Raw genomic sequence first — 17,449 nt, 5'->3', positions numbered from 1 at the left:
GGGAATAAAGGACATTTGAACTTTTGCCTACACGAGGAAAAATGTATGTAAACCATCCATTTGATTGCAAACAATTTAATAATAGGTTTTAACAACAGTACATTATGCTTTAAATACTTAATGAAGAAAGGAAACTCACTAAGCTCTGTGATAAGTTTAAGATTCTGCTGCCGGATATTTTCAAACTCTTGCTGTTTTTTCCGCATATGCTCTTCAGTTACTGCACAGCGATCACATAATCCTGCTCTTAATCTAGGAAACAAAAACAAAATATTTTTAGAGTAGAACTTAAATGTTCTCACCAAAATATATGTAAGATGATGGCTATGTTAATTAACCGGATGATGGGAATTCTTTCACGATGTATATGTTTACCAATTACCATTATGTACACTTTATTTTACAATTTTGTCAATTGTATCTCCATAAAGCTGAAATTCAATTATTTTCAAATACTAAAATATATTTCCTTATATTTGAACTCCAAGACTTTTATACTTTATAAGATGTAAATAACTGACTTGGCGAATATTGAGAAAATTAATAGTTCAATGATGTATTATACCTTTAACACGTTCTCAAATAGGTTGAAATCATGCCACAACATCACTTTCTACAAGACTGCAATTCCGAGTGGAATTCTGTAAATTCTGCCAATTTTAAACTCTATCCAAAGGAACTTATTTATTGAAGAATCCGACCTTGTTTTAATATAGTCAGAATATGAACTTTAGTCCAGTACCAAGGGGCTGAATTATATCTTAAGCAAGCTTGCCTCTGTATTGCTCGGCATAGGATATGACACATGAGTGATCAACAACTTTTTTAGTTGAATGAGTACTAAAGGTCAAAGAGTACAAAGTTAAAAAAAGGTACTCCATACTTTGCTCTTGTCAGCATTAAAAAAACCCAACGTCAGAAAAACTCACAATTTACTATTATGCAAAAAAAGGTTTTAAAAAAAGTTTTCACTATTTGTCAGTGCTGAAGAGAGGGTGTCCTAATCACAGAAAAGTCTAGTAGACAGCACTGACCTAGAACCAACTTGATATACACTACAGAATTCCCAGAAGCTTTTAAAAAAAAAAAAAGGGTACCCAGAATAAGTAATTTAAAGTATTTCAAGAAATCATGGTGCTTGGTGGCTCAGTCAGTTAAGCATCCAACTCTTGATTTTGGCTCAGGTCACGATCTCACGGTTCGTGGGTTTAAGCCCTGCATTGGATTCTGTGCTGACAGTGCAGAGTCTGCTTAGGTTCCTCTTTCGGAAACCTCTCTGTGTCCCTCCCCAACTCACACTCTATCTCAAAATAAATAAACTTAAAAAATATTAAGTATTTCAAGAAATCATCATATCAACATATTCTCTTCTGTATTCTGAGTACTCAAGTGATCCCCCCTTCCATTCCTAGGAGAATATTGGAGATTTACCCTCTAGAGGGTCTAAAACAGACACAGATACAGGTTTGGGAAACACAAGATGTAAGTAAGGGTAGGAGTACAATAGTGAAATAAATGTATATTCATGCCAAATTCTTAGACTTTAGCCTAGGCCCTCATCATCTACTTGGCTTCCAGGACTTTAGTAGCCAGCCCTATTACACATTCCAGAAAGCAGAATAAAGGAGCCTCCTCTAGGAAATCAGACCTAAAGATACCGCCATTTGGGGATTATCAGTGAAAAAGACCAGGCAGATCAACCTGCAGTGAAGCTCAGAGACTACAATTCCACTCACAGCTTCTACTCAACTTTTATCCATTTCTCTTAAATATATCAATAGACATCTCAGAAAAGCTTATAAAGTGAAAGAGACTAGAGCAAGACACTAAAAAAAAATATATATACACATATATATACATATACGTCTAAATAAATAAATAAATAAATAAATAAATAAATAAATAAATAAAGTAGGGAGAAGGAAAAAAACACTACCATCACGAAACTGTAAAGAATAGTCTCAGGAGAAATAAAGATACCAAACCATGAAATGAAAACAGGATTGCCATAAAAAGAAATATTCTGAGAACAACAACAACAAAAATCTTGTTAATTAAAAATATAACAGCAGGGCAGGGAAGCCCCAGGTGGCTGAGGCAGTGGAGCACACAACTCTTGATCTCGGGGTTTTGAGTTCAAGCCCCACATTGGGTATAGAGATTACTCAAAAATAAAATCTTAAAAAAAAAAAAAAAAAAAGCCAGCAGGAAAAAACCCAAGCCTCAATAGAAGGTAAGAAAACAGAGTTGAGAAAATCTCCTCAAAAAGCGAAGAGCAAATAGAAAAGATTAAAAAACTAGAGAATTATTTTAAAAGGTTTATCCTTTCAATAATAAGAGTTCTAGAAAAAGCAAGTTTTGGGGTGGCAGCAAGGGGCAGAAAAGGAGGAACAAAAAAGACATGAGACCTACAGAAAGCAAAATGGCCTAAATCCAACTATATCAATAATTACATTGTTAATTGATAAAACACTCTGATCTAGAGAGACATCTTATAACTAACTCTGATCTAAAGGCAGATCTAACTGTCAGGACAAAAAAATTAAGATTCAATATGCTACCTACAATAGACAAATTTTAGATTCCAAGATACGTATAGGCTGAAGGCAAAGAATGGAAAAAGAGAGACCATGCAAACAAAAACCAAAATAAAGCTGGAGCATCTATGATAATATCAGACTATAAAATAGACTGTAAGACAGGAAGTGTTACTAGTACAGTGAATTTTATAATAAAAGGATCAATTCACTACAAAAATAAAACAATTATACACATATATGCATCTAACACTAGTGACCCAAAATACAGAGAGCAAAAACTGAGAACTGAAGGGAAAAACAAATTCAACAGTAACAGCTATAGACGTCCACTCTCAATAACGGATAGATGAAGTGAGACAAGAAATCAGCATCGATACAGCAGGCCTGAACAAACCAACAACCACCCAGACCTGACTGACCTCTGCATAACACACCACCAACAACTGCAGAATGCACAGTTGGAACATTTGCCAGGACAGACCTCTTCCTAGGTCACAAAACAAGTCTCAGTATGTTTAAAAGCACTGAAATCATAAAAAGCATGTTCTCTCACCACAATGGAATCAAATTAGAAATCAAAAACAGAAGGAAATTTGGAAAATCTGTGAATCTTAAGCAATGAACTCCTAAATAAAGAACGAGTTCAAGAAGAATCACAAGGGAAATTATAAAATGGGCCATAGCACACATGTATATAAAAGCAATGTTCAGGGGCGCCTGGGTGGCTCAGTCGGTTGGGCGTCCAACTTCGGCTCAGGTCATGATCTCGCGGTCTGTGAGTTCGAGCCCCGCATCCGGCTCTGGGCTGACAGCTCAGAGCCTGGAGCCTGTTTCGGATTCTGTGTCTCCCTCTCTCTCTGACCCTCCCCTGCTCATGCTGTGTCTCTGTCTCAAAAATAAATAAATGTTAAAAAAAAAAAATTAAAAAAAAAAAAAAAAGCAATGTTCAATAAATAAAAAGTTACTGAATACTAAACAGTGATTATCAAAATAACCTCAGTAGTAGGGCTAGAGAATAAAATAGAAGAAATCCTCCAGAACACAAGGAAAAAAAATATGTAACAGAAATCAGAGAAAAGATTATAAAGAATCAGTTTATGACCAAGAAGTACTCCAGAAATAGAGAACATATAAAAATGGAGAGGAAATAACAGAAAAGAATTGCCAGACCTTAAGAGATACTAGTCTTTAGACTGAGTGTCCAACAGGTTAAAGAAACACATACACACACACAAACACACACACACCCATCACAAAATTTCAGAACAACAATAAAAAGATCTTAAATTCCAGGAAGGAAAAAATATCTATTACCTATAAAGGAATAACATTAGAATGGTATCAGTCTTATCAACATCGGATGCTAACAGATAATGAGAAAATGTCTTTTTTTATTTTTATTTTTTTTAACATCTATTTATTTTTGAGACAGACAGAGAGAGAGCATGAACACGGGAGGGTCAGAGAAAGAGGGAGACACAGAATCTGAAACAGGCTCCAGGCTCTGAGCTGTCAGCACAGAGCCCGACGCGGGGCTCGAACCCACGGACCACGAGATCATGACCTGAGCCGAAGTCGGCCGCTTAACCGACTGAGCCACCCAGGCGCCCCTGAGAAAATGTCTTTAAAATTTGAAGCAAAAACTATTTCGAACCTAGAATTTTATATCCATTCAAAATATCATCTAAATCAACAGTAAAATGACATTTTTAGACATGCAAGGACTCTTTGAAAATTTACTTCCTGTGCATTTGTGGACTAACATGAGTTGAAAGAAATAATGGAATTAATGTAGGGAGATCCAGTGAGGAGAAATTCCAGAATGGCAGCTATAGAAAAACCTAGAAAGTAAATGGTCCAAATTGGTACAGGAAGGTTTTTAGCCCAAGAAATATACCTCCAAGAATAAGAAAAAAGAAGATGATAGTCAATAAATAGAATGACACATTACATAGTATTAATGGCATAGTAAGGAAAACATGTCTCTTATCTCAGTATGAAAAAAAGTAGTTAGAACTTTTGGGAAAAACCAGCAAACACATAGGAGTATGTCCTTGTCATAATATAATTATGGGCTGATTTGACCAACTGATTTGAAACAGAGTAGAAAGAATCTATGTGGCCTGGACAGGAGAAACAGTCTACTGGGGCACCTGGTGGTTCAATCGGTTAAGTCCCCAACTCTTGACTTTGGCTCAGGTCATGATCTTATAGTTCCTGGGTTCGCGCCCTGTGTTGGGCTCCATGCTGACAGCGGAATGCCTGCTTGGGATTCTCTCTCCCTCTCTCTTTGCCCCTCCCTCGCTCGCTCTCAAAATAAATAAATAAACTTAAAAAAAAAAAGTCTCCTGGAGTGGCACAGAGGTCATGACATCAGATCTGCAGAGAAGGAAATGCTATCTTGCCTTAGCAGAGAATACTTAGAGTCAATAAATAAATAGTTTACTATCCTCCAGCAATACAGTGGTGAGCTCAGGGAGACTGTTCAGACTTTTTTCTAAAATATATTCCTGTAAAGACATATTTTTATAAAAATGTATGTATTAAGGTTTAAGATAAAATAGAAGAACTAAAATATAACTATTCAAAAATATGTGAGGGAGAAGAGCCTGGGTGGCTCAGTTGGTTGAGCGGCTGACTCTTGATTTTGGCTTAGGTCATGATCATGGGATTGAGCACTGTCAAGGCTCCACGCTCAGTGTGGAGGCCCTCTCCCCTGTTTGTGCTCCCTCTACAGTAAAAAATAAAATAAAATAAAAAATAAAAACAAAAATATGCAAAGGAAAATGGTATCCTCATTTTCATAGTAAGAAATAAGATGGTCTCAAATTGATAAATCAAGGGTTAAAGTGAAAATGTATCATTTAGAATCTGGAGCACTAAAAACTGGGACTGGTAGGGGTGGAAAAAAGGAATATATAGTAACTATACACTTTATAATGCATATGCATTACTTTTAATAAAAGTTGAAAAGGAAAAATGATAAAATAAGCTAACAAGTATTTAATTTTGTAATATTATATTCTAATAAACTTTGTGTAACATCTTTTTGAGAATTTAAGGTACTAGAAAGGACATACACCTTCTTGTCTTTCTGCTATAACATAATGTTTTTGGATTCTCAAGCATTTCTAAAGCTAATAGTAAGGTCTATTTATGCCTTTAAAATTCCAAAAGAAATGAATCTCTGTAAACTATTCCAAGGGGCACCTGGGTGGCTCAGTTGGCTAAGCATCTGACTCTTGATTTCAGCTCAGGTCATGATCTTATGGTTCATGAGATCCAGCTGTGCAGTAGGTTCCACACTGGCAGTGTGGAGCCTGCTTAGGAGAATCTTCTCTCTCTCTGCTCCTCCCCTGCTCATGCGTGTGCTCTCTCTCTCTCAAATACTAAATAAATTTAAAAAAACAAAACCAAAAAAACCCCAACTATTCCAAAACCAAGAGACTATTAAACTGTTATAAGAGAAAACTCAATTTTAACTATTTGCTTAAAGTACCTGACATTTCCTATTTACAGTTCTAAGATTTGTTCAAATTAATAGCTTAGGGTCCATGCAGTAAACACTCAAACAGCTGACCTGATTGTGGTAAATTTATACACAGAATTATTAAGCTACAGAGGCCAAAGAGCACATGACATAGAAAAGTCATCGAAGGGGCGCCTGGCTGGCTTAGTTGGTAGGACATGTGACTCTTGATCTCAGTGTTGTGAGTTCAAGCCCCACTTTGGGCATCGATCTTACATTAAAAATAAATAAATAAATATTAAAATAAAAAAAAGAAAAAGAAAAGTCACTGGAAAACCCTGAAAGAGGTAAATGGCATGGAACAATTCTAATGGATTAGTTAGAGGTCTTCTGCTAGTCAGTTTTTCAGTAAAAATTGAACACTTTATTGTTTCTAAGAAATAAAATCTGGTATGTTAAAATGTCATGACATATGATTGAAAACAACCCCTTGGAACACCTAGTTTCCAACTTTAAAAATGCCACTGACATAGACAGTTATAAAATCAAACATTTTCTAGCTTGTTTATTACTTCCAGTTTTCTCCAGTCAACTGCCACTCTTGATAACAGTATTTGTGAAAAAAAAGAGTCACCTCTTGATTGCTCACTGACCCTAGTTTAAATTTAAACTGATAGGAGAAAATATACTAGGTTCCTATTTCCATCAAGGTTCCACTGCTGCTGTCAGAGAAAGAAAAACCCTCAATTTCACAGGAGAATGAATGCAATTTTAGTAGCTATATACAGGTAACAGGGAAAGAAGAATAATTCCACTAGTAAGAGCAGAAAGCAGCATGCTTTCTGAGTTATATTCCAGTTTCTTCATAGAGATGAAGAAATAAAAGCTTTCATTTTGCAATTAAAACTTACCAGATTAACAAGTATGCTCAATTGTTTGTTATACCCCAAAAAGATTTCCTCAAATTTATTCATTTTCAGGGCGCCTGGGTGGCTCAGTCCGTGTCCGACTCTTGATTTTAGCTCAGGTCATGATCTCATGATTCGTGAGATCAAGTCCCGCATTGAGCTCCATGTGACAGCTTGGAGACTACTTGGGATTCTCGCGGTCTCTCTCCTGCCCCTCCCCAGCTCATTCTCTTTCTTTCTCTCTCTAAATAAACAGTAAATAAACTTCAAAAAAATTATTCATTTTCATTCAAAAGGTGATCATATTCATGATCACCTACAATGAGTACTGTAGGTGCTGAAATACAACAGTGGCCAAGATAATGTAATTTCTTTTAAAGAGTTTAGAGTGTACTAAAAAAAGACAGGTAGTAAAAGAGTAATTAAGGCAAAGCATGATTCACATCATGACAGCGGAAATACAGGGTACTATTAAAGCACACAGCAAAACTAAACCTAGTCTAGAAAGTCAGAGATCTCCTGAAAAATATTTAAATTAAAACCTATGAGTAACACAAAAAGAGGACATTTGGTCTAGTATTTGAAAAATAGTTGCACAACCACAAATCCCCTGATTATGAACACAAATTTTCCCTTTCAATGACAGATGAAATATGAGTTTCCTACAACTGCCAAAAATGTTTTTAAAAATATTAAAATCTACTAGACAACCATGTTTTAACTGCTTTGTTCAGATTTTTTTTAATGCATTCTATCCACATCACAGTGACTATTCCTTACATTTAGTGAAATACTTTGTTTCCTTCAAGGAAAGTCTCTTATAATACTAGTGTAGTAAAACATAAGCCACCTAAAATTAGAACTTTTTATTATCAAATTTACCTTTACCAGGTAATTCTTTTCATCTAAACATCTCACAACGTTTTCACAACATTAGCATAAAAAATAAAAATTGCTTCATCCTATAAAGAGTAAGTAGCAAGTTTCAGAATTACTGTTTAGAAATTTTAATGAAACACAGGGTGCCTGGGTGGCTCAGTTGGTTAAGTGTTCGACTCTTGGCCTGAGCCCAGGTCTTGATCTCATGGTCGTGAGTTCAAGCCCCGCATTGGGCTCTGCTCTGGGTGTGAAGCCTACTTAAAAAAAAAAAAAAAAAAAAAAAAAAAAAAAGAAATTTTTAACAAAACACATTTTGCTTTTTAAAGGTCTTAGCAAAACGTTAATTTTTATAGATTTTTAAAGCTTGCTCTGGGTTTCTTACATGACATAAAACTTAAAATGAAATTTTAAATAAAGCAGAACTTTACCAAATGTTACCTAGACATTTAAAGGTAGTATAATAGTTAATAGCAATTAAAAACAAAAACAACCGAAAAAAAAACTTCCAAAAAACCAGACTAGAAAATAGACAATATTGGGGAATTAACATTGCAAAGTACCTGTTTTGTTAACTTTAGGTCAAGCACAAATACTCTGGATGATCAGTTAAGGTATAATTCATTTATACAACATTTATAAAATTAAGACAACATACAGACAAGGCTTCAGGAAAACAGAAACTGGGGGGTTTGTAGGGTCAAATTTAACCTAATTATCCATTAACTGTGATCTTGGTATGGCTTCTTACCTCTTTGCCAGTTCAGTTTCCTCCTATGTAAAATGGATTTACCATACCAGCATTAATGTGAAGATTAAGTACTAGATGCCCGGGTACAGGTACAAAGTAAGCCCTTAATACATATCAATCACTGAGGAGTTAAAGCCTGAGAAAAATATGACCCCCCCACCATTCCTCCCAAACGCTTTACTACATTACCCAGAGAAAACAAGGAAATGCCTCACCACACTAACAGAAAAGTAGCTGATGATTTCCTTTTTGATCCTGGACTGGGGAAAAAAAAGGGGTCAAATGGCTTTCTAGAGACTGGATCTGACTAGAGTGCTAAAGGCTGAAATCGTCACCAATTAGAAGGGACACTGTAAGTTTTTAAAAATTTCTATTATGTACTTAACTTGCATTAATCTCATTTAATCTTTAAAATAGCCCTGTGGAGAAAGTGTGGTTGGTGTCATGCCATATGTTCTTGGCTTTTCTTCTACTCTGATAATTTTTCTTTCTCATTTTTGTTTGTTGGCTGGGTCCTTATTCTTCATTAAACCTTAATCAGTATGTCCGAGCTCGATGCCTCTTCTATTCTCTTCCCACACTCTTTAAGATGTCCCTAGATCTCTTATCCAGTCTAAGTTTTAAATGACATTTATATGCAGGTGATGACTTTCAAATTCTTTTCTCTAGCTCTAATCTCTGTAGTTAGTTTCAAATTCACATATACAATTATCTACCTGACATGTCTGTTTGGATATAACAGATACTGTCAATACCTGCTCCTATTCCTTTGTGATTTCCCTGCTTAAAACCTCCAATTACTTCTGATTACAACAAAATCCAAACTTTTTGCCCATGATCCTACATAATGTAGTTACTCCCACCTTTCCAATCCTATCTCCTATCATTCATCCTCCTAGTCAAGTTAGAACCACTGCAGACTTTCTATTCTTCAAATATTTCAAAACTTATTTCCGCCTAAAGCTTTTGTATTTGTCTGTTCTCTTTTTATCTTCAGTTCTTCGAGTAGCTCTTATCTATATTATTTACGTCTCGGTTAAAATGGTACCTCCTCAGAGAGGTCATTCCTGACACCTATCCCTTCACTTTCCAATGTCTGTGGTCACTTAATTACACCACTCAATTTTATTCCTTCACAGCACTTATAATCTGAAAGCCTCTTACTTGTATGACTCACTCCAAACCTTTAAAAATTAAATATAAGCTCCATGACACTAGGGATAGTGTTATCCCTAGCACCTACAGCTATACCTAGATCATAGCAAGGACTCAATATTTATTTATGAATCTGAATTAAGGGCACAGTATAAACGTGAAATTCAAATTTGCATCTATGATTCCAGCGCGCGTGTAACTTCATTCCACAATAGGCTGCCTATTCCAGTAAATGTGCACTTCTCTGGGATAGCAGTTGTAGAAGAAAAGTGTACAACTGCAGTTTGCACAGATGGAGTGTTAAATTATTCCACCACTAAAGGTACAGTGGCAAACTCAAGCCACCAGCCCTCCTGTGACATATACACAATAATAACAAAGGGAAATTATTAACTATAAATGTAAGAAACATTGTTTGTTACAGGTAGTTCAAGGTCTTACATAGCAACTGCAGTTCAGACAAAGGAATACAGCAAAATCTGGAAGTCTCTTCTAACCTAGGGTGGTAATCTCATAGGAGTGAGAAATAAAGATGTATGTGAAAATTAAGTGACAGGCATTATCTTGGAAATATTCAGAAAGAAGAATCCTAGACTGCCTACAGAAATATGTAGGAGAAAAAAAGAGAATGGCAGAAACACGAAGACAATCAGAATTGTGAAGCAGTTTCCACCTACTTAGACATAAAAATGGAATTAAAGCATCAAATGAATTAACACATTACTACTCTTTCTTTTTTTAATGTTTATTTATTTATTTTAGAGAGAGAGTGGGTGTGAGCACACGTGGGAAACGGGCAGAGAGAGAGAAGGAGAAAGAATCCCAAGCAGGCTCTGCACTGACAGCACGGAGCCTGATGTGGGGTTGATCTCTTGAACTGAGAGATCATGACCTAAGCTGAAATCAAGAATCAGATATCTAACTAACTGAACCACCCAGGCACCCCAGAACATTACTACTCTTAAGCTCATCTTATACCAACACCAGATAAATATTATTTAGGGGAACCTGGGTGGCTTACTCGGTTAAGCATCCGACTACAGCTCAGGTCATGATCTCATGGTTCGTGAGTTTGAGCCCCACATCAGGCTCTCTGCTGTCAGCGCACAGCCCACTTCGGATCCTCTGTCTCCCTCTCTCTCTACACCTCCCCTGCTCATGCTCACTCTCTCTCACAAATAAACATTAAAAAAAAAAAAAAAAGAAATATTAAAAGGTAAATTGATGAGATTCCTGTAATTAATAAAAAGAAAAAAACAAATCTGTAAGAGTATATATTTATCCAAAGTTGACATCAGTTTGGGAAAAGAGCACATCAGTCCCAGAACTGTTTTATAAATTAAAACCAATGTTCTATTAAAGGAGGAAATCACCACTTACTCAAGAATACCCAAGAACCCGACTCACCGATCTTCTAAAACTTTAATGGTTTCATGAAGGACTTTTTGTTGTTCTCTCAGCTGTTGATTTTTGGTGAAGAATTCTTCTAGTCTCTGTGCATCTCTAAAAGTCAAGAAATACATTTTTAAAAAGAAAATCCTAACAGGAGAATTATCCTAATGGGATAATTCTATCGTAACAATTCCAAAGTATGGTCTCACACTTACATAACATGTATTTCTTATATCAAAATAAACTTCAAGGGCAAAGTTTAAATATCTTGTTGGGGTGCCTGAGTGGCTCAGTAGGTTAAGTGTCCAATCCTGATTTTGGCTCAGATCATGATCTCACAGTTGTGAGACTGAGCCTTGTGTCAGGCTCCATGCTGGGCATGGAGCCTGCTTAAGATGCTCTCTACCTTTGCCTGCTCCCCTCCCCAACCCATGTGTGCTCTTTCTCAAAAAAAAAAATCTTATTAATCAGACTTCACATTATACTAGAATGTGCTCTGTAGTATTTTTGTGTACTATAAAAGTATTGTCTTAAGTACCAGACATTCATTATACAGTGTTGGAACACAGAGGAAGGAGTGGATTCTGATGTCATCGTTGACTCAATGTTGTCAAAAATGCTATTAAAATGTACACTTACTGTTTTTTTTATTTTGTCTGTATTTGTTAATGTAAGTAACAGATATCTCCACTCATCTCTATTCCAATTATGGGAGATTTATACTTTCTTATTAATTTCTGTGTTGCCTAAACTTCTTACTTGGTATTACTTTTAAGTCAGGGCTTAGAGTAGAGTGGAAGCATGCAAACCCTAGATCCTAAAGCCTAGGTTTGAATCTCAGGTCTCATTTATCAGCTGTGTGACCTAGTGCAAGTAAAAATGATAAATTAGTATATATCCAATAAGGCACTCGCAAGGACTAAGTAAGCATTAATATATGTGTAGCACCCAGAAAAGCACAATCACATACCAGGTTCTATTTAAGTGTTTACCATTGTGATTTTATAGTAGGAAAAAACAAAAAATTTTAAAATTATTTTATTTTAAACGTATTTTAGAGAGAGAGAGAACGAGTTTGTGGGGGAGAGGGACAGAGGGAGGGAGAGAGAAAGAATCTCAAACAGGCTTCATGCTGAGCGTGGAGTCCAACATGGGGACTCCCCACCCTGGGATCATGACCTGAGCCAAAATCAAGAGTTGGGACACTCAACCGACTGAGCCGCTCAGGCGCCCCTAAAATTTTCTTCTAGTAGATTACCTGATTACCTTCCAAGATAGTGTCATATTCTACCCTTCCATTATCATATTTTTAAAAATCACATTATTATATAAATTATGCATATAAATTAATTCTAAGAAAACCCATTAGAAATTTGATTGGGATTTTCTGTATGGTCTTGAAGCTGAAAAAAATACTGTGGTTGAAACATCTTCCCCAGTCCCCTCAAGGGTTTAAAATATCAAATTATGACAAACCAGTCGACTACAAAAAGTAGATGTCAAAACGACTACCAAAATGGCTAGAATGTAGTATCACTGGCAGCAAAACAGATAAGTGAGACAACTAAGTAAAAATGTCAGATACCCAATATAGGGGGTACTTCGTATATACTGGTTGAGTAATTGATATTGAATAAAAAATGAAAAATCAATACACCAAAAAGTAATAGACTACTGCATATAGTTCTGGTAGCATTTGTAGCCATCTGAAATTTTGGAAATAATAACAGTGATAGCTGAAACTCATTAATTTGGCTGTTGCTTAATTAAAAAAATGATTTTCTAATATTTCTAGAAAATATATTTAATTCAGAAGCAGTACCAACCTTTCATTAATCCTGCTTTTAAAATATTCAACAAATATAACCAAATTAAAAACTTTTCAAAGTTTGGGGGAACAATTAAAGACATTTTCTAAGTTAACAGATAAGCTGCCAATATCTATTTACCTTTAGCATTTAATCTAAATAATCTAGATCATAAAAATATAACCAAATATTATATTCCAGATTCACATATTGAAGAATTACACACACACACACACGGAATGAAAAGTTCATAGGAAAAGTTTTTTTCTTAAATTATGAACAACAGAAAAGATGTTTTTATTAAAAAAATTTTTTTAAAATTCAATTTTTTTTTGAGAGAGAGACAGAGCACTAGCAGGGGAAGGCAGAGAAAGAGGGAGATGCAGAATCCAAAATAGGCTCCAGGCTCTGAGCTGTCCACACAGCCCAATGCGGGGCTCAAACTCACGAACCATGAGATCATGACCCGAGACGAAGTCATATGCTTAACTGACTGAGCCTCCCAGGCTCCCCAAAAGAGAAAATTTGTAACAGTAATGTAATGTCTGATTTTCCTACATCCACATATTCTATTCCTGTCTATTTAGAATGATTCAGAACATAGTAGCATTTGTTTTAAAACCAAATAGACTGATGACCTATGTTAAAATTAAAACTAACCTCAATTACTTAATAAAATATTTATGTCAACTCAGTGGTAAACATAACAGGGTTCTATGAATTGCAGGAACAATTTAACAAATTCCTTACAAAAGCAAATTGATGAGTTCTAAATGGTACAAAAAAGAGTCATGCAATTTCAAAAAAAATTAGGAGTGAAATGCATTGCAAGCTACATCTACCTTGGACCTCATCTAAAGGAAGTTAGTTATTAGGATACAAATAACCAACCTCACTCATCTAAGGTAAGCTCAACGTATCTATCCCATAGGCAGCATCTTACTGGATACTCAGTATCATTTTCTTGGTAGATGGCATTCTGTCCTTCTGAGACAAATGAACATTTTAGATAAATGGCATGTAAATATAACTCGTGTGTAAAAGTGGATAAATCTTGTATATGAAAATGTGACTATAAAATGACAGATAACAAACCCTCCCATATACTACCTACACCAGTCTTCTCATTAGTTTAAAATCAATGTCATATACTGGAGGGGTAGAGAAGCACTATAGGGATCAAAATTGGTACTACTGTGAATACAGAAAATGGGGAAACTATATGTGTTCAAGTTATATTCTCTATAACCTTTGTTATAAGAAATTAAAAGTATGACAACAGTCCTGCACAACTGCAGGACTTTTTTTCCTTTGTAATTTTTTAAATTTGTGAATTTAAATATCTTGATTGCCATAAAGCTGGATGGCTGATTATGGCAAATGTTATCTTTAAATAAAATTTAAAAAAGAAACCCAAACAATTCTAAAAAAAAATAAAGAATGGCAAATAAATAGGATGATGACAAGATTCACTAACTGACCATTAAAACAGTCCATCAGTTAGTAAGTAATGGATACACACTGGCAAAAACAGATGTAGTCCATGTCCACAAGTAGGTTAAAAGAATCAGGTGGAACTTTTCAAAAGCTCTTAAGTTCTTTAAGTAGAACTTTTCAAAAAATCCCGTAATATTCACCTGTCAACATTTTTACATGTTTAATTTGATAAACGAATTTGTGTAAGAGAAAAGCATTAACCATGTGCAGAGACAACTATCATCAAAACACAGATCTCAAACAATCAAGTGATAGACAAAATATGGTAAAATTATTGATTTCTCTTCTTCTTCTTCCAGGTGGGAATCCCTAAGGGTTGGGGCTCTCTACCTTATTAATATAGCTATCCTAACAATATGGAGCTAAGACATCCTGGTTATTCCTGCATCCTAACTGTATACTGTAAAATATACTGAGATATAGGGATTATGCTAATATAAGAAAGCCCAAGTTCCTGGTCCCACAGTGCAAATATCTAACTTACTATAAAATAAAGCATCCCTTTAATTCTCTGATTACTCACGGAATTTACTTACTTGTGCTTCCAAAATGTACAACCCCAAACTACCTGAGGTACACAGGTACAAAGTAGTTACAATATATATTAGAAGGTTGCTAAGAGGATCAAATGACTCTAACTACAGGTGAAGTAAGGCATTATTACTAGCTACTGAAAAACCAGCTGCTTTTAAAATGTTTTCCATTCTTTAAAATTCAAAAGTGTTATAGATGATTTTTGAGAAAGTAAAATTCAGCAGTCATTTACAAATTTAAGAAGTTTTTTATGTGGCTGATTGGTTACAGGTGTGGAGAAATGCATTTTGTGTAGAAAGTCAGTAATAAAGTGCATTGGTCATAAGCAAATCTAGATCACTTCTAATTATGTGTCATCATTCATTTGATGATTCTGATTCAAGCTAAGAGGAAATACTGCTTTGTAGCTGTAACTCATTTAAAATAGCAATATTTTAGAAAATAAAATTACTAAGGCTACATGAAGAATACATTTAAATAAAACAAAATCCTTTAACAACATTTAGTGAATGTAGCTTAAAATGTATAATCAAATACCAGACAATACTTTCTGAGTTTCAATACTGCAACTGACCAACATTTTGGGGCACGTGGGTGGCTCAGCTGGTTGAGCATCTGACTTCGGCTCAGGTCATGATCTCATCATAGGTGGTGAGTTCAAGACCCACATGGGGCTCTGTGCTGACAGCTCAGAGCCCTCTTCAGATCCTCTGTCCCCACCCCCCTGCCCCTCCCTTGCTTGTGCTCTCTCAAAAAAAAAAAAAAAAGTGATCAACATTTTGATTAAAGGATGTCATTCTAATCAAAGGTTGTTAATACAGCATTAACATGACCATTAACCAACACCAAACCAAGGTACAATATAAAAGCTCCTTGTCTAACTAATAATCGACTAAAACATTGCATTTTTGGTTTAGAAAAGGCCAGAGGTAACAAGAATTCCTATATAGTGTTACTGTACATAAAAGAGGATACTTGTAGGGGCACCTGGGTGGCTCAGTTGGTTAAGTGTCTGACTTCAGGTCACATTATGATCTCACAGTTCATGAGTTTGAGCCCTGTGTCGGACTCTGTGCTAACAGTGAGGAGCCTGGGTGGGATTCTCTCTCTCTCCCTCCCCCTCTCTCTACCCCTCTCTGACTCGTGCACTTTCTCTCTCTCTTGAAAACTTAAAAAAAAAAAAAAAAAAGAAGAGGACACTTGTAGAATAACTTCAGTGATTGGTAATTAACTATTGAAGTTTGGTATGTAGCTTATCTTCTGATTGGCAATGTCTGTAGCAACCAACACTAGCTGGGCTATATATAAAAATGAAGATGAAAACAACAGAATAAGTACACTTCGTGATTTTATTTTATTTTATTTTTTACATTTATTTATTTTTGAGAGACAGAGAGAGAGACGGAGCACAAGTGGGGGAGGAGCAGAGAGAGAGGGAGACACAAAATCCAAAGCAGGCTCTAGGCTCTGAGTGGTCAACACAGAGCCCAACATGGGGCTTGAACTCACAAACCGTGAGATCATGACCTGAGCTGAAGTCAGACGCTTAACTGACTGAGCCACCCAGGCGCCCTACACTTCATAATTTGAAATCTCAAAGGACTCAAAATATTTTCACCACTGAAGAAAAGAGTATTTATTCCTAAGTAAAACAAAGATGTTTCCCTTTTGATTTCAAGTGGATAAAAGATAAATTTTACTTATTAACCAAGAAAATGATCCTGTTTTATCCAACTAACACAATTTCAATATACTTATTTTTGTAATAACTCATTATGGGAAGAATTTACATATAAAGTGTTCTTCGGCAAGTATTCAGATAATTCGGACATACATAAACATAAGGTAATACCACCAACACTATTTAAAATGCATTAAAAGGCTAGAGAGTTTGTGAAATACCTACCGGCTACAGAAATAAAAGGTGGGGCACCTGGGTGGGTCAGTCAGTTGAGCGCCCGACTTTGGCTCAGGTCATGATCTCACGGTTCATGAGTTCGAGCCCTACTTCAGACTCTGTGCTGACAGCTCAGAGCCTGAAGCCTGCTTTAGATTCTGTGTCTCCCTCTCTCTCTGCCACCCGCCCCCCCACCCCCGGCTCATGCTGTCTCTCTCTCAAAAATAAACAAACATTAAAAAAAAAAATTAAAAAGAAAAAAACAAAAAAGGTCATTTGTGCCATGAAAGGAGATCATGCCCCAAGAGCTGCACTGGCTGCTACTCTCTGAACCGCAGGAGTAGGATTAGTCTAACTGTAGTGACATTTTTGGTTGCCTATCCAACAGCCATTTCCTTCCTATTCCTTGCTAAAAGAATACTGAATTTTTTCAATATCCAACAGATGAAGAAAAGTTGATCTCTTCAGACTCAAGGAATGAATGTTAATTTTTTTCATTAAAAAAAAAAATATTTTAGGTAATCTCTATACCCAACGTGGGGCTCAAGATCCTGAGATCAAAGGTCACATGCTCTACCAACTGAGCCAGCCAGCTGCCCCGTTTTTTCATTTTTTGGTTTCA

At 35.7% G+C, this 17,449-nt stretch overlaps 1 protein-coding gene across 2 annotated transcripts in view; it reads right to left on the bottom strand.

Annotated features, from left to right (window-relative positions):
* The window catches only part of RBBP8 (RB binding protein 8, endonuclease), a 90,629-nt gene that overhangs the window by 53,005 nt on the left and 20,175 nt on the right, over positions 1 to 17,449 (bottom strand). For both annotated transcript variants that reach the window (XM_042910451.1, XM_042910452.1), the window contains exons 4-5: positions 11,107 to 11,202; positions 140 to 252 (exon numbers count right to left, since the gene is read on the bottom strand). In XM_042910451.1, coding sequence (XP_042766385.1) covers positions 140 to 252; positions 11,107 to 11,202 — 209 coding nt within the window. The remainder of the gene's footprint in view (positions 1 to 139; positions 253 to 11,106; positions 11,203 to 17,449) is intronic.

Source organism: Panthera leo, chromosome D3 (assembly GCF_018350215.1).
Source record: "Panthera leo isolate Ple1 chromosome D3, P.leo_Ple1_pat1.1, whole genome shotgun sequence".
Taxonomy (NCBI): Eukaryota; Metazoa; Chordata; class Mammalia; order Carnivora; family Felidae; genus Panthera; species Panthera leo.
The sequence above is the reverse complement of the archived record's forward strand: the minus strand, read 5'-3'. Positions and strand labels throughout refer to the sequence as shown.